Consider the following 18434-nt stretch of genomic DNA (forward strand, 5'->3'; position numbering starts at 1 on the left):
CTTTGATTGTCTTGCAATCATGTCTTGGCAATGGCTATTAGATCACGCCCATTTAATTCCATTTGTGCTGTCAGTTTGTTTATCTTATTTTTTTTAATACTGTGTGCATTAAGGTACATAACTCTTAATTTTGTTTTTCTAGCATTTTCCCTGACACTATGATCATCTCTAAGGACAATAGAGCCACGGTTTATTTTTGCTTTTTATTCCCATGTCTTCCTCTTTTACTTTCACTTTTTCTGTCTTTTGTTTCTAATCCAGTTTCCATCTCCTCTAACTCCCTGCCATACTAGTTTAAATTAAGATTGGAGGAGCAGAAATTGAACCTGGAATTTGAGGAGAGGCAAAAAGAGAGGAGGAGGCAAGAATGGAAGGAGGAGAGAGATTTCCAGACAAGAGTTTAAATTAAAACAGCTCAAGCTGAACAGGGAGGATCCCACTGTGTCCATTGAAGACACCGCGGGTGAGGAAATCACCCTAAGCTTAGAATTAAGAGTGGAGGTATACAAACTTGCCTGTTTTATCCCCTTAAATTTAATGAAGAAGAGAACTGATTCACTGCTGTTGCATAGTAAGCTGAGAGGAAAAGCTCACTGTTTACCCACTCTTGCCTGAGGAAAGTGCAACAAGCTATAAGGTAACAAAAAGGGCTATTTTAAGTACGTACCAGTTAGTGTTGGAGGTGTAGCATCAGAAATTCCAAATCTTCAGGAAATACCTGGAATTTGAGCGGCTTAAGCAACTCACTTTTGCCATTGAGTACAGGCACTTAAAATTGAGGTCACCTATGAAAACCTTTTTTGAAATAATTCTCCTTGAAGTTCAAAATCTCCATATCCTTCCCAATAAAAAAACTCCCATTGAGGAAGAGAGAGGAGCGGGGGCCACATCTGGCTGATGATAATGAGCTCCTCCACAAACTCTCATCCCGAAGGAAACCATTCCCAGGTCATCCCCAACCAACTGAGAAGGATAGGAGGTGAGAGAGTGATAGGAAACTGAGCTCCCACCCACAGGAGAGGACAGCTGGAAACAGAGTCCTCAAACCAGAAAGGATGGTGCTGAGAAGAGGAGTGAGGCCAAGAAGGCAAGACATCAATGTGCTGATTGCTGGAGATAACGGCAAAAGCCCATGGGATTTGTTGGGGCCCACAGGTCCTGCACAGAAACTCAGGGCATAGCAGACCAGGCTATGGCTTTGACTGTTGCAGTAAATCCTTGTTGACGCACAACTGTAAGTGTGGCTAAGTTTAAAAGATTGCTTAGTTACAAAGATTTTGGATCCAAAGGAATAGTGGCAACATTTCCCCAGGCCAAGGTGAGTAAACCTACAGTGATACTGTGGGATTAAGGAGCCAACCAAACTCTGCTGCTGGGTAAGGACCTGCCCTTATCACCAGACTCTGTCAAAATGGGTTATCTTGTTGGGACAAATGGACCAAATAACAGTTGGAACAAATTAATACGGTGACTTAATTTCATCTACTTTGTCTTACAATTTCTTGAATTAATAGTTCAACTCTGATTTAACTTTTCTTCTTTCCTCTTCAAGCAAGACCTTTGTGCCTTCCTAATATCAAGAGCTTGCAGGAATTCTACTCTGGCCAACTATTTATACTGGTAAGTGATGTTTTTTTTTCAAGGATTTTCTTTAGGATGACTTCTACAGTTCCCCAGAAGTCAGCTAATCTTTTCATGAATAGTGATTAGCTTATTCGCCCCATCTTTGGGATCATTTTCCTTAACTTCTTTGTGAAGCACAAATTTTTATCCAAACTGCTGAGAAGGAGAAGACTTAACATACTTCAGAATTGCTGTGCTGTAATTTGGTGCCATGCAGGAACCATATCGGTCTAGGTGATTTACCCATCTACTCCCATTCACCCAGGAAAATTTCAATTTGAAAAAGACCAAATTTAAATTGGGTCAAAGTTTAAGCACTCAATTTAACAGTTACAAAAGCCTGAATTTGCACTCACTTGAAGAATGTCTGATCATCTAGTTCAGAGCATTCTTTGGCCCAACTCCTTAGGCTTGGAAAAATCCCCCACACAGTTGCATTTCTGCACATAGCTTCACAGAGGCAAAATCAGAAAGAAATGGGTTGCATGCTAAAGATTGGATATTAAGAGGGGTGACTAAAAGTTCAGCAACAAGATAACGTTTGAGGAGAATCTTGAAGGAGATAAGATGAGATGAAGAGACAGAGTGTTACTGCGAGATGATTGGGCATATGGGTACCACAGGTGAAGAGGATAAAGTGCCACCTGTGAAGAAAATAGCATAAATAACTGGAGTCAAGGATTCTGGAGAGGGTTGTAGGACTGGAGAAAGTTAGAGATGAGAAGGAATATCAGTACATGTCTGTTTAGGTAATCTCTTATGTCTAAGGCCTTATTCTGGTTATATTCTATGTAAACTCCAACTTTCAGCCTGCTGAGGCTGTCATCAATGTCCTACTTCTATTTGAGTACTGGCATTACTGCACCACAAGATGTCCATCGTCTTTGTGCAACATCTAACAAATATTTTAATGCAATTTCCAGAAGCATCAGGGTCTGCAGCTCTTTTTGATTGAAATAATATTGGATGCATTGGCAGCATACTTCTGACCAATTCACACTGGGAAAGAATGAATACTTGATTTCGTAGTCCCAAATCCTGTATTTGAATACATATTTGGAAGTGTTTAAACTAATTAAGACATTTAGAACTTTTAACAGCGAGGCTATCTTGGTTTAAAATTACTCGGTAAATCGTTACTATATTCAATGACTAATATTGGCTTGATTGAACAAGTATAAACTTTGAATGTTTAGCATAATAATTCACCAATTTCAATGGTAAAATGGTGTGGTATGTAGTTAAATCATTATTCTAGAGCACCGTATACTGATTTAGGAAAAAGAGCTTCAGACTCCAGTGACTGATATTTGGAATCTGGCTGCTTCTCAATGGTGATCTTTATATGCAACAGGGGTGTGGTGGTGAGGAAATGTGACCAGATGGGAAATTCTCGCTCTCTTTTTCATTTCCCTTCATGCACCCCCATTATAAGTGTTCAGTTCTCAATGGAGCACACAAATCTTATTGGTTCTCTGGAGACTTGATGCCCTACGAGTAAGGTTTTTGTTCCCAATAAGCCTTCCTTATTATGGCAATTATTGGCTGCTATTGGTTCCAAAGCAAAGCAAACAGTTGGTGAGCATGGCTCAGAATAATATTGTTAAAGAATGGATCTGTTAAACAGTAGCAAAATCTGTAGCAAGTAGTATATAAAAGTGCAGGCTCAATTGACCGAATGGTCTTTTCTTCTTCTATGCTGCCACATACGAATCATGTTCAAATATTAAGAAACAGGCTGCTGCTCTCAATCAAGTTTTATCCTGTTGCCTTTTGTTAATCTTGTATCTCTCCACTATTATCCAGCTGGGTGGGAATGTAACTCACTTCACTAGCAAGGATATCACTTGCAATGGCTTTCCTAGCTGCACCCGCTCCCAGTACCTTTGGTATCCATACCAGGTCAGGTCATAATGGCTACAGATCTCAGTGCTCAAAGGGACATGCTGACTTCAGTAATTCAACAATTTAACACCCAATAGGTGACTAGGATTCCTGAGAGGCCACCCCAGGGAATGTCAATGGATAAATTTGCTGCCCCCTCTCAAGATAACAGTATTTGTACTTCCACCGCTGCCACTTCACTAGTGCCTTTGCCAACAGTATTTGTATTTCCACCGTTGCCACTTCACCAGTGCCTTTGCTGTTGCCTTTCAGTCAATCAACCTACATTGCTGCTGGTCATACTGAAGTGATGCAATAGGGAATTAATATATCATTCAAGGCAGCCCCAAAAGCAGAGACATTTTTGTGGTGTCTTGGTCAATTTTGTTGAATGACAAGTAGAAGAGAGATAATGGCTGAGCATAAATTGCTTTTGTGTCTGTCACTTAAATTACTGGATCTGAAGGTCTTGGTCCGGTGATTCAGTGAGAGTAAGAAGATTCCAGGTTTGATCTCTGCTGAGTTTAGCTTATCTGGGCTTGAACATTATTGAGGTTCTGTGGTTGAATTCTATGCACTTGGCCAAGATACTTGTTCTTGATTTGCTGTCTCACCTTTGTTGCTGGAAGTGTTAATGTGTGTAAACCTACAGAGGATATAATCTGCTTTAGGTGTTTTGCTTTCATGCCTGTTTCCTCCTTCCTACTTCCTCCCCCTGCCATCAAAACACAGTCAAATTGTCTGCCAATTTTGCATGAATAATGGCAATTTGGGTAAGGAGTGGTAGTGGGGGGGGAGGGGAGGGGAGGTGGGGGGGAGCTGAATGGCAGTAGTGCCTTGAGAGGGGAAAATACAGAAACAATTAGAAGTGTTGGAAAGTAATGATGCACATGAACTACTCAAAATATTGTTCGGAAACATTGTTACTGCAACATGTGAAAAGTGAGTTGAATTAACAGTGGAAATAGGTGGCAGGGTCTCGAAGTTTGTGTAAAAGTAGGGAGACAAAGGAAACCTAAAAAGGGGTGGTATAAAATCCTGGACTGGATTTATTGTGAAAAGTGAAGCGGAACCTTGGATTTAATGTCATTTGGAAAAGGTGGACTGGATTCCAGAACACAAACCGCTAAGGGAAAGATTATGAGACAAGATTTTAAAATGTATTTTTGGGAGTGGAGTTTGGAAACTCTTACATGATACCATCTGAGGGAATTCTGAGGAGACATCCACAAACATTCACTTGGGCTTCAGAGTGGAGAGTTTATTTGCTCACCGTCATTTTGTGTGCTTAAAAGAAACTGTGTGTTAATAACACCATTGTCGATTAAGATGTACTTTGTAATCTGTGTTAATCCTGAAACCTGTGTATAATTGTTAAAACTATGGAGGAGAGGGGTGTAAAGAGTATTGTATAATAATCCAACTTTTCATGCTTTAATTTTTTTTTTCTTGTTCAATCCTGTAACTCCGTGTTCCTCCATGTTAATTTAAACAAAAAGTAAATATTACATTCTTTTGACCCAGGGCTACATTGTGGGATCTTCCCGTCCAATTATGGCATCAATTGCTTAATTTTTATTGTCAAGTTCCGGTTAGAAGAAATATAATTGAACTATTGTGCACCAGCTTTTAGTTGAATGTGGTATAAACAATTAATTACAGAAATAACTGCTTAGATAATGGAGTTTTTTGTCACATCGACCATATTTTTATATTTTGAGCTTGTTAGTCATATACTGTATTTCCCAAGCCACGTTCTTTCTTCTTGTTTCATAAGGTATGTTATTGTAGAATGTGAAGATCAGGATACTCAACAACGTGACCCAAAAACTCATGAGATGTATTTGAATGTGATGAGGCGGTTTAGTCAAGCCTTGCTAAAGGTATTTGAAATTGTTATTTTCAATTTTCTTTTGATAGCAAAGTTGAGAGCTTAAGTAATTTTACTATAATGGGTAGCGATGTGGCTGTAGTGGTAATGTGAATTTGGGGAACAGCAGATAATTTAATTAAAATGCTTTTATCTTTTGAGCAAACCCTTTCTGGACAGTGGAGCTCTATATATGCAGGCATTGTGTTGCTATTATTTTTGTGTTGCAATCTGGACACGTGGGACGAGATTCTCCGACCCCCCCCCGTCAGGTCGGAGAATCGCCGGGGGGGTGGCGTGAATCCCTCCCCAATGCCGGCTGCCGAATTCCCTGCCGTCGGGGTTTTGGTGGGGGCGGGAATCACGCTGCGCCGGTTGGCGCCCGCTAGCAGCGGCCCTCCGGGCGATTCTCCACCCTGCGATGGGCCGAGTGCCCGCCCGTTTTCGGCTGGTCCCACCGGCATAAATCAAACCAGGTCCGTACTGGCGGGACTTGGCTCTACGGGCGGCCTGCAGAGTCCTCAGGCGGGGGAGATCTGGTCCCGGGAGATCCGGGCCCGAAGGGTTCCCCACGGTGGCCTGGCCCGCGATCGGGCCCCACCGATCCGCAGGCGGGCCTGTGCCGTGGGGGCACTCCTTCCCTCCGCGTCGGCTGCTGTCAACCTCCGCCATGGCCGGCGCAGAGAAGAATCCCCCTGCGCATGTGCTGGGATGACATCCGCACACGCTGGCGATCTGGCGCATGCGCCAACTCGTGCCGGCCGGCGGAGGTACTTGGGCGCCGTTGAACCCCACCGGCGCCGGCCTATCCCCTGAAGGTCCGAAGGATTCCGCACCTTCCGGGCGGCCCGACGCTGGAGTGGTTCACACCACTCCTCGGCGGCGATATGACCCGCCCCGCCGGTAGGGGAGATTTCCGCCTATGGAAATGTAATTAATATTACAATGGGAGGCTTAATTTTGTGTCTTCGACGTTAATTTTAAATAAAATGGAAGTGAGAATTTTAAGTTTCCACGTGCCACCCAGCTGAGCCAACAACGTGTCTGTGCTATTATGATTGGATTTTTAAAAAATTATTTCAGTTTTGCTAATTATCAGCACCTTGGCTGCTGGCTGACAGTTTTCCATTCTTCCCATTAAGGTGGAAAATCAGGGCTGGAGAATGCAGAAGTGGAAAGCCCCACCTGACATTATTTCACTTTGCAAATTATCCCATATGGGGACCGTTTTAGGGGTTTTCACAGTTAATAGCTTGAATGATCGTTGTTTTACAGCTTTTTAATAAAGGTGACAGAAGACTAATATTTACAACATTTTGTATTTGTTTAATAAGAAACTCAAACCATTGTGCCTGAGTTTGTATTTTAGTGTGTACCAGGCATCTTGCTTATGCAATATCATGGGGATATCTGCTAACGTTTTTGAATAAATTCTGATCTGGAGTCTGACTCCAAAGTTGTCATTGAATGGCCTCTCCACAAAGTACTGAATTTGCCAAATGAAAATAATTTAGGATCATTGTAAATTTTATTTTGATCTATTAGCATCATTTGTACAACGTTCCTGTGAACATTACTTTGGTTATCCTGATATCTGCCCTCTTTGACTTGTGTCCCTGTTTTTTAAAGGGTTGGTTAAGTAAAATGTTATGTGGCCTAACTAGTCCTCTGAGTGACCATTGAGGTGAATACTACCTTTTAATAGTTCATTAAGTTTCCTGCAGAGTGGTTCATTTTCTTTTTCAGGCATATAGTTTTATAACAGGAAAACAATGACCACAGTTATCATAGGGTAACTACACTGCACAAAACTTGGTTTCTAAGTTAGAAGGGTACGAACTGATTTGTTCAATTTTATTTTAATAAATTGCATATTTTAGGGAGACAAGAATGTGAGAGTCATGCGTTCCCTTCTAGCTGCTCAACAGACATTTGTGGACCGACTAGTGCACCTTATGAAAGCTGTTCAGCGAGAAAGTGGGAATCGAAAGAAGAAGGTATTTTTACATTGCCAGTTAATTGACCTAAAAGTGAATTTGAACAGCATCCATTTTTGCAGATTAGAGCTTCCTCTCCACTTCTACAAGTGAATCCACTCAACGATTTATACCAGTCTCTTTGACAATTTCTTTGTCTTGGATGCTTTTATAACACAAATTCTAATATCTAGCCACCAATCGCTCCACAATTATTTCAATTGACGTCTCAGACTGTAGTAAGATATGGCAAACCTTAGAACCACACCAGGGGCGGAATTCTCCGCTCCCACACGGCATCGGGAAGGCCGTTGTGAATTCGGCCGAGTTTCACGACGGCCTCGGAGGCCGCTCCTCGCCCCCTATTCACACACACACACACACACACACACCCCCCCCCCCCCAGGGGGCTAGGAGCGGTGCTCCGTAAATCTCGGCCGCCGGGCCTTGACGCGTCAAGGCGGCGCGCCGAGAATGACGCGACGGCGGCGCCTAAGTGACGTCAGCTGCCCATGTGCAGGTTAGCCGGCTCCAACCCGCGCATGCGCGGTTGCCGTCTTCCCCTCCGCTGCCCCGCAAGACGAGGCGGCTTGATCTTGCGGGGCGGCGGAGGGGAAAGAGTGCGTCCCTTGGAGACGCTGGCCCGATGATCGGTGGGCACCGATCTTGGGCCAGTCCCCTCCCGAGCACAGCCATGGTACTCATTCCCCTCTTCGCCCCCCACAAGCCACAAACAAAGCTTTGGCACCATGTTCACGACGGCAGCGACCAGGTGTGGTTGCCGCCAGCGTGAACAGGTCGGTAATGTCAGGCCGCTCGGCCCATCCGGGCCGGAGAATCGGCAGTCGCCGTGAAAAGCGGCGATTCTCCGAGCGGGGGGTGGGAGAATCGCGGAGGGTGCCAGGACGGCGTGTCGTGAGTCGCCCGGCCCTCCCGTGATTCTCCCACCCGGCGTGGGGAGCGGAGAATCGCGCTCCAGATATCTTTCTGACTTCTCACTAGCCAGCTCCTTTACAGTTCTGTGACTTGAAACAAACAGTACCCTGTTCTGCTCTCAATTCTTTTAATGTCATTTTCCTAGTTTCCTTAAGTAGCTGGTCTTTTAGATTTCTGGCACTCGCTTTCTTAACCATTACTCCATTGTATGGCTTTTCTTCTAGCCAATCAGAAAGACGTTGCTGGTCACCAACTCTTGTAGCTTCCAGCTAAATAAATGAGCAAAGAAAGCTTCCTCCTTTGGGAAGAGGACTCCTGTTGCTAAGCAATGCCTCATGCCTATGCCGTTTTTATTTATTTTTCTCACCTTAGCACTCACTAAGCACAATAAAATTGCAGTTCAAATTGAAACCAATTCCCACATGTACAAACAACTTTGTCCAGCATGAATCTAACTACAGGCTCATTCCAGGCTCAGAAACATTAAATTAAACCACCAAAACCACACCTTATTTCTAATGTTTACCAACACAAATATGAATCCCTTAAAACTACCTTTGTTATCGACATATTGGAACCAAATAACAATACTTCCTATGGAATTTGTAAAAGGACTTCTAACCTGTGTCTTCAGGAATCCACACACCATCCTTCACAGTTGTTGGGTCAAAATCCTGAACTCCCTTCCTTAACAGCCCTGTGGATGCACCTACACTACAAGGACTGCAGTGGTTCCAAAGGCTGTTCACCCACCACCTTCTCTGGGGCAAATAGGGATGAGCAATAAATACTGTCTTAGGCAACAATGTTCAATACCTTGGAATAAATAAAACAAACAATTCTGTGGCTGCTTCACAGTCCATGTAGTTCCGCTGGACAAGAGAACAGCAACTATAGCTTCTACTTTCCAAAATAAATACTGCCCTGGCCTTCTACAATTAAAGAAGATATTCCCAATATTATCTATCTAAAGCGGGCAGCATAATCTAAGACCCCTCCCACCCAGCTTATTCATTCTTCCAACTTCTTCCATCGCGCAGGAGATAGAAAAGTCTGAGAATACGCACAAACAGATTCAAAAACAGCTTCTTCCCCACTGTTACCGGACTCCTAAACGACCCTCTTATGGACTGACCTGAATAATACCACACTCCTGTATGCTTCACCTGATGCCAGTGTCTATGCGTTTACATTGTGTGCCTTGTGTTGCCCTATTATGTACTTTAATTTAATTTTATTTTATTTTCAAGTGCTAAATGATCCATTTGAGCTGCTCGCAGAAAAATACTTTTCATTGTACCTCTGTACACGTAACAATTAACAAACAAACAATATTACATCCTTTCATTTAAAGGCGGAATGCATCATTGCAATTATCGCATTCCCTCCCGGGGATACAGTGATTTAGTTGTGCTACTTTATGTTGAAAATGGTATCTATTGCTTGTGTCCTGCTCTATATAGTGCTTCCCACTCTCTCTAGTTCCAACATGCCACAAAGCATCTGTCGCTTCTTGCAAAAGCTGCTTATCGCAAACTAGTGCTTTGTATGGCAAGAGCTACAAATACAGTGCTATCCTCTCAATGCTTGCCTTCATTGTTCATGTATGTGGCTGGGAATCGGCAGCTCTGGCCTCTGAAATTGCACACATTGCAAAACATTTGCAGTCAGACATAACTGCCGGGTGACATAATCCTACCCTTCCTGTCATGAGGTTTGATTTGTTCTACAGATATGAACCGTGGCTTAAATAGCTGTAAAACAAAATTAATACATTGTGGATCTATTACCTGAAAAGATAGCTTAAATTTAGATGCTGTCTATAATGACCTCGGGTTGTCAAAAAATACTTCGAGTCATTTAATAGTTTTGAACTTTAGTCATTGCTGTAATAAAGGGAAATAATGTAGCCATTTTATCCACATTATACAGTCAGATCCTCGAAATAGCAGTAAGAAAAATGACACGATTATTCATTTTTGATAGATCATTAACCCATTTACCTTGTACTTTCTGTTGACTACAACAAATTGCCCCACTTTCTCAATTCTTTTCATGATAAGAATATGTTTTGTTCTTTCTAGATTGAAAGGTTGCAGACGTTATTGGCAGACAATGAAAAAGTGAACTTATCAGAGATCGAGCCTATACCTTTACCTTTAGAGCCGCAAGTTAAAATCAGAGGTATCATTCCGGAAAAAGCAACTTTATTTAAGGTAAACTTTGGAGTTGAGATATATTATCTGTACAGTGTTATGTAATTTTGATTTGAGATTTAATTGGGGAAAAAAATCTCTTTGGTTAAGAATATGTTTCTGAAGTAATTTTTGTTTTTCTTTCAATATCCTGATCCTACTCTTTATTCAGATTTGCTTTTAAACTTCGTTTGCATCAGGATAGTAGACAGTAAGAAAATAATTTATTTTCTGGCAAATCCAACTTTGGTTTTAATTAATTATATAGTTTTATCAGTTTGTAATCTGTAAAGTTACACAGCCATGACATTAGCTTGTTCAGACCATTTGTTGTCAGTCCGCTCTAAACAGTTACAGTAATTTTAAAAGCAGATTGTAAATTTACAAATTGGATACTACCTGTGTGGACTTGTTACATAAGAGGCAGTGCAGGAGTTAAAAAATGGAGCACTAGAACTGGCCATCGTCAGGAAATAAATAAAAACTGATCCCTTGGAGTAATCCTAACCCCCCCCCCCCCGCAAAATAAAACGGGTATGAAGTTAAAATTTTGAACTTGAACCCAAGCAGCTTTAAACCTGCCATGTTTAAGGGAAGGAGGAGGAGGGCCAGGCAGCCAATCTGCTCCCAGGAGATAGGTCTGTTGTTAACTTTTCACAGTGGTTGCATTCTTCCATTTTAACAAGATTTCTATTTTTTACCACTCAGGGCTGAGCTTACCTAAGCCTCTGAGACATCTGACAAATGAAATGAGACATGAATGATTGAATCCCTCGGTGATTTTTGTGCCTATTACATGTCTAGCATTAAAACCCAGGTTGGGCATCTCGGGCTCTCATCAACAGCTCTGCCCTGTGCTGAAAGCATGCCTCAGTAATTATCAGAGCTCATGCCCGGGATTCTCCGAGCCCGCGGCGGATCGGATAATCAACCATGACGCTGGGACGTGATTCTCCGGCGGCCGGGGAATCGCCACCAGTCGCGTGCGCGGTCGATGCGGCGTTGGTCGGGAGGCGTTGAAAGAGGTCCCCGCAGCGATTATCCACGGTCGACCCATCGAGTTCTGCCGGCATGGTTCACATATGGTACCACCCGGCGGGAGCTCGGACCCGCGGCCGTGGTGGCCATCCTGGCGGGGGGGGCCTCAACGACGGACAGGCTGGCAATCGGGGCTACTGATCGGCGGGTGCGTACGATCTGGGAGGGTCCTACCTTCTGCGCAAGCCCGTTGTGTTGCTACGCCATGTTGCGAGGGCACCAGCGCGGAAACGGTCACCTAATCAGAGAAAATTGCAAATCTATGGAACCAAAGATGAATCCTCAGAGAACCGTTATTGAAAGAATAAAGTAAGTACCAAGGGTGAATAGGATCGACTCTATATCGAGTGCACCTTTGACCACTGATGGTGAAGTATTTGGCTGAAAAATAATAATATCATAGTCAATGATGCAGAAAATGGTATTGTCGCCTGTGCCAAATATTCTCTGGATAAATTGAGAGAAAACGAAGTGGCTCACTACTGATAATAATAATAATTTTGTCACAAGTATGAAGTTACTGTAAAAAGCCCCTAGTCGCCACATTCCGGTGCTTGTTCGGATACAGCTGGTACAGTAGTTGAACCTGCGCTGCAGGCCTTGTTCTGCATCACAAACCAGCTGTCAAGCTCACTGAGCTAAATAGCTAAGCCTATTGGATCCTATTGTTTAAGATGGAAGTATTCATCCTCCCAGAGGCCTTGTATGCTGTGTGAAGTCCAGTGAAATTAATCTGGCATCAGTGTTTCACTGATTCTGAGAGAAGATGTTAAATTTCACTGTCATCCCAGCTGTTTAAAGCTTTAGCGACTGTGCAGTTACTGCAGCTTGTGTGAAACCTGCAGCTCTGATTTGGGAGTACATTTCATTTAGATCTGCCTGTGATACCTATTTGTTATATAGTTGGGAAAAATGATGGTCAGGTTTTACCCCAGCTACCATTTGTCTTCAAAAACAACAGCTGTGATTTGAATTTATGTACCATAATCAACATACTAAAATGTCCTGAAGGATATCTCAAAGGGTTATGGGCCATGGAGGGAACTGCACAACCTCTTTCTGCATCTCATAAAAGCAAGTTGAAGCAAGTCTTTTGTCCTGTTACTTAAAATTGATATATTTGAATGCTACAATTTACGCTCTCTATTCATCAATACTACAATCCTTTCATCACAACTTGACAAATTAGTTTCTTTTCCCGTTAGTCTGGTCTCAATAAAATTCGAGATGGGTTTGTAGGTAACAATTATTATTTATTTTAATCATCTTGCAAGTAGAACCCACTCTATTAAGGGACAGGACACAATCTGGTCTCCTGTGTATTCCAGAACGAGTGAGAACAAAAGAAACAGAACTTTTCTTACATACACATTCAAGTGGCATCAAGTTTCACATATATGACCAAATAAGGCAACAGTAATGAATGCAAGATTCCCGTAGGTCATCCCTATACACTTCCTGACCTGGCCATATATCCTGATTGGCTCACTTCGCATTCCTCAACCCTGGGGCCCTCTTTTACCCAGCATTCTTTCCATCTGTGGTGATCTACCACTGTATATATGTGTGTGCTTGCAATAGGGGATGTATGACAGTACCTGTATTACAGGTTTTCCGGTAAGCCCCTGCCGGCTAGCTCCACCCACATAAAAGCTGTATAAATATTCATAAGTTTCCCTGAGATGCCATTCTACAGCTGCAACCGAAGGAATAGCATCTCACTGTAATAAAGTCTCTCTTGTACCGTATCGAGTCTTTGTGTGCAATTGTTAGCGCCACAATTTATTACAGTGAGATTTTCCAACATCATGGACATCAGAATTAAGCCTGATCGCCTGCAGCTGGATCCGCAGTCGCCACACGCCAAGAAAGACTTTAACCACCGTCTGGCTGTTTTCGAGGCCTACATCACCTCAGCGGACCCTGCACCATCGGAGGCTCAGAAGGTACAACTCCTATACTCAAGGTTGAGCTCCAGCGTGTTCCCGCTGATTCAGGACGCGCCTACCTACGCCCGGGCCATGGAACTGCTCAAAGAGAATTACGCTCAGTCGACGAACACTCTGTTTGCGAGACATGTACTCTCCACTCACGTTCAGCAACCAGGTGAGTCGATTAAGGACTTCTGGCGGGCCCTTATCCCTCTAGTACGGGACTGCGACTGCCAGGCCGTCTCGGCCACGGAACATTTGAATCTACTCATGCGGGATGCATTTGTAACAGGTATTGCATCAGACCCCATCCGGCAACGACTGCTGGAAGGGGCCGCTCTCGATCTTGCGGCAACGGAGACCTTAGCTCTGACGGCCGCTTCCCGTAATGTGCGATCCTACCCCGCCAGCAGCGCGGCCCATCCACCCTACCCCTCGTGGACCCCGCAACCGACCCCCCCGACTGGGGCCACTCCCGTGCAGTATGCCTACGCTGCTCGCCGCACCGCGCACCCTGGGGGTCCCCGCTGCTACTTCTGCGGTCCATGGCGCTTGACCAATCCCGTCCTCGCAACCTGGCCACCGCTTCTACGACGGTGCTTGTCAACGGCCACGCGACCTCCTGCCTCATCGACTCCGGGAGCACGGACAGCTTCATCCATCCGGACACGATAAGGCGCTGCTCCCTCGCGGTCCATCCCGCCAACCAGCGGATCTCCCTGGCCTCTGGATCCCACTCTCTCCCAATCCAGGGCTTCTGTCTGGTTAAACTCACTGTACAGGGCGTTGAATTCAACCGTTTCCGCCTGTACGTTCTCCCCAACCTCTGTGCGACACTTTTACTGGGCTTGGACTTCCAATGTAACCTCCTGAGCCTCACCCTCAAATTCGGCGGACCCCTACCTCCCCTCACCATTTGCGGCCTCACGACCCTCAAGGTTGACCCTCCCTCCCTCTTTGCCAATCTGACTGCAGATTGCAAGCCCGTCGCCACCAGGAGCAGACGGTACAGCACCCAGGACAAGACCTTCATCAGGTCCGAGGTCCAGCGGCTGCTTCGGGAGGGTATTATCGAGGCCAGCAACAGTCCCTGGAGAGCCCAAGTGGTGGTGGTTAAAACTGGGGAGAAACACAGGATGGTCGTGGACTACAGCCAGACCATCAACCGGTACACGCAGCTCGACGCATACCCCCTCCCTCGCATATCTGATATGGTCAATCAGATTGCACAGTACTGGGTCTTCTCAACAATTGACCTGAAATCCGCCTACCACCAGCTCCCCATCTGTAAATCGGACCATCCCTTCACTGCCTTCGAGGCGGACAGTCGACTGTATCAATTTCTTAGGGTTCCCTTCGGCGTCACTAACGGGTCTCGGTATTTCAGCGAGAAATGGACCGAATGGTTGACCGGTACGGACTGCGGGCCATGTTTCCATACTTAGACAATGTCACCATCTGCGGCCACGACCAGCAGGACCATGACGCCAACCTTGCTAAATTTCTCCACACCGCATCTCTCCTCAACCTCGCTTATAACAAGGAGAAGTGTGTGTTCAGCACAGACAGCTTAGCCATCCTCGCCTACGTAGTCCAAAACGGACTACTGGGGCCCGATCCCGACCGCATGCGCCCCCCCCATCTTCCCCTCCCACACTACCCCATGGCTCTCAAACGATGCCTGGGGTTCTTTTCTTACTAGGCCCAGTGGGTCACACAATACGCGGACTAGGTCCGCCCACTGATCCAGTCCACACAATTTCCCCTCACGGCCGAGGCATAACAGGCCTTCGCTCGTATTCGCTCAGACATTGCCAAGGCCGGGATGCACGCAGTAGACTAGACACTGCCCTTCCAAGTGGAGAGCGATGCTTCAGATGTCGCCCTTGCCGCCACTCTAAACCAGGCAGGCAGACCCGTGGCATTCTTTTCCCGCACCCTCCATGCCTCCAAAATCCGACATTCCTCTGTTGAGAAGGAGGCCCAGGCAATCGTTGAAGCGGTGCGGCACTGGAGGCATTACCTGGCCGGCAGGAGATTCACTCTCCTCACTGACCAACGGTCGGTAGCCTTCATGTTTAACAACACACAGCGGGGCAAGATCAACAACAAAATCTTGCGGTGGAGAATCGAGCTCTCCACCTATAATTACGAGATCTTGTATCGCCCCGGCAAGCTCAACGAACCCCCAGACGCCCTCTCCCGAGGTACATGTGCCAGCACACAAGTGAACCAGCTCCGTGCCTTGCACGAGAGCCTTTGCCATCCGGGGGTCACTCGGTTGTACCATCTGGTCAAAGCCCACAATCTGCCCTACTCCGTCGAGGAAGTACAGACAGTCACCTGAGACTGCCAGGTCTGTGCGGAGTGCAAGCAGCACTTCTACCGGCCAGACCATGTGCGGCTGGTGAAAGCGTCCCACCCCTTTGAACGCCTCAGCGTGGATTTCAAAGGGCCCCTCCACCGACAGCCACACCTACATCCTTAGTGTGGTCGATGAGTTCTCTAGGTTCCCCTTCGCCATCCCATGCCCGGATATGACATCTGCCACCTTCATCAAGGCCCTTGATTCCATATTCGCTCTGTTTGGTTTACCCGACTATATCCACAGTGTCAGGGGATCCTCATTCATGAGCGATGAGCTGCGTCAGTTCCTGCTCAGCGGGGGTATCGCCTCCAGCAGGACGACCAGCTACAACCCCCGGGGAAACGGGCAGGTAGAGAGGGAGAAGGGACGGTATGGAGGGCCGTCCAGCTGGCCCTATGGTCCAGGAACCTCCCAGTCGCTCGCTGGCAGCAGGTCCTCCCTGACGCGCTCCATTCCATTTGGTCACTGCTGTGTACCGCAACTAACAACACACCCCATGAACGTGTTTTTGCCTTTCCTAGGAAGTCTACATCCGGGGTGTCGCTCCCGACGTGGCTCGCAGCTCCAGGGTCAGTCCTTCTTCATAGGCATGTCAGGCTCCACAAGGCAGACCCTCTGGTGGACAAGGTACGCCTGCTCCACGCGAACCCCCAATATGCCTACATGGAGTTCCCCGAAGGCCGCCAGGATACAGTCTCGCTCAGGGACCTGGCTCCCTCGGGTGCCGATCCCATGCCCACACTCCTCCCTACCCACGCACCACCCTCATTTTACCCGGCGCCCCCGACTTCAGCCCCACCAGGTCCATCCCTCGTTCCCCTGCCCACACTAGAGGCCATGGAAGATTTTGGCTTGCTCCCGGAGTCATCCCGCCGCTGGCCAGCACCAACACCGCCAGCACCTACGCCGTCAACGCCGACACCATCTGTGCCGACGTCGCCACCACTGCTGCGTCGCTCACAACGGAACGTCCGACCGCCGGTCCGTCTCAACCTGTGACGGGCATCGGGTTGCCCGATGGACACTTGGTCCCTTTTTCCCCCGCTCTGTAAATAGATTGTATTATAGTTTCACGTCACCCGAGCCGGACTCATTTTTTACCGGGGGTGAATGTGGTGATCTACCACTGTATATATGTGTGTGCTTGCATTAGGGGATGTATGACAGTACCTGTATTACAGGTTTTCCGGTAAGCCCCTGCCGGCTAGCTCCGCCCACAGGGAGCAGTATAAATATTCATAAGTTTCCCTGAGATGCCATTCTACAGCTGCAGCCGAAGGAATAAATCTCACTGTAATAAAGCCTCTCTTGTACCGTATCGAGTCTCTGTGTGCAATTGTTAGCGCCACACCATCCCCCTCTGCACGAGGATCTGGTCCTAACAACCGCCCTCCCCCCCCCCCCCCCCGGCCATGCTTTGCTCAGTTCCTTTGTTCATTCCCTGATAAACTCACTACCCTACTCTCCGGATCCTATACCCGGGTCTATCCTCTACATTATCCTAACTAATTATCCCATTTTGTATCACATTCATTTGTTCAATTCCTCAAACTGACCAGAAATCATTAACTGAAACAGTTGACTGCATTTTCCCCACAGGCTTCTGGACCCAGACCTGGGACCTAATAGAGTTGGTGAGTTCAAAAGCAGCTGCTTTTGAACTGCTGAATCTTTATAAAAATCTGATTAGGCCACTGCTCGAGGATTGTGTCCAGTTCCTGTCATGAATTTTAGGAAGGATGTGATGGTCAGTGAGAGGGCACCGAGGAGATTTACCAGAATAGTTCCAGTGATGAGGGAATTTACCTTTATGGTTATGTTGGAGAAGGTGGGGCTGTTCTCTTGCAGCAAAAGAGATTACAGGATATATAGAGGTGTACATGATTATAAGGAGTTTAAGTAAGGTATAAATATTAAAATAAAAGACTCTTCTGATTAGAAGATGGTAGAAGGACTACTGAGAGCAGCAGGGTTATTTGAGACTTCGAGATTGTCATCCCTTTCCTTTGGTGAGGTGCCCCAGACCCAGTGCTGAGTCATTGCCAATGGTGTAACCAGGTAACATTCAATGGTGATGGTAGCAGAGATAAAAACCTGGAGGAAATAATGGTTGCTTACAGATGGAGGATCTTTCACCAAGAGGACTTGTGTTTTCTTTAAGCACAGCCTGGAAGGCAACAGGAAACCAACCTCATCTCATTGAAATTGTAAGTGGGAGACTAATGCTTGCCTCGTCAGTTGCTTGTGAGGAGAAATGAGCAGAAGAGCTGCCCTTGGGCAGATCATTGTTACTGCAATGACTAGGGGACACAGATTTGGGATTTTGGATAAGAGATACGGGCGGGGTGGGTGTCAGGAAGAATTTTACGCTGCGAGTTCTAATGTCCTGGAGCTCACCAGACACAAAGGTGAAAGTGGAGATGATGATTTCAAAAGGAAGTCGGATTTTGGAATAAAATTACAGAGTTAGAGTAGGGGAATGGCATTGACTGGATTATTCTTCAGAGAGCCCATATAAGGCACCAAAAGGCTGCCTTCTGTGCTGTTATGACTCTGTGACTTGCCTAATTCCTGGGGATTACCTGTACAGGATTCTTAAATGCTATTTCTTAA

The 18434-nt window shown here is 45.9% G+C and overlaps 1 protein-coding gene across 1 annotated transcript in view; it reads left to right on the forward strand.

Moving 5' to 3' along the window:
• Positions 1-18434, forward strand: part of pik3c3 (phosphatidylinositol 3-kinase, catalytic subunit type 3) — a 130565-nt gene that overhangs the window by 74094 nt on the left and 38037 nt on the right. The window contains exons 13-16 of the mRNA XM_038790774.1: positions 1553-1620; positions 5285-5390; positions 7258-7374; positions 10374-10505. Coding sequence (XP_038646702.1) covers positions 1553-1620; positions 5285-5390; positions 7258-7374; positions 10374-10505 — 423 coding nt within the window. The remainder of the gene's footprint in view (positions 1-1552; positions 1621-5284; positions 5391-7257; positions 7375-10373; positions 10506-18434) is intronic.

The sequence above is a fragment of the Scyliorhinus canicula genome, chromosome 3 (genome assembly GCF_902713615.1).
Source record: "Scyliorhinus canicula chromosome 3, sScyCan1.1, whole genome shotgun sequence".
Taxonomy (NCBI): Eukaryota; Metazoa; Chordata; class Chondrichthyes; order Carcharhiniformes; family Scyliorhinidae; genus Scyliorhinus; species Scyliorhinus canicula.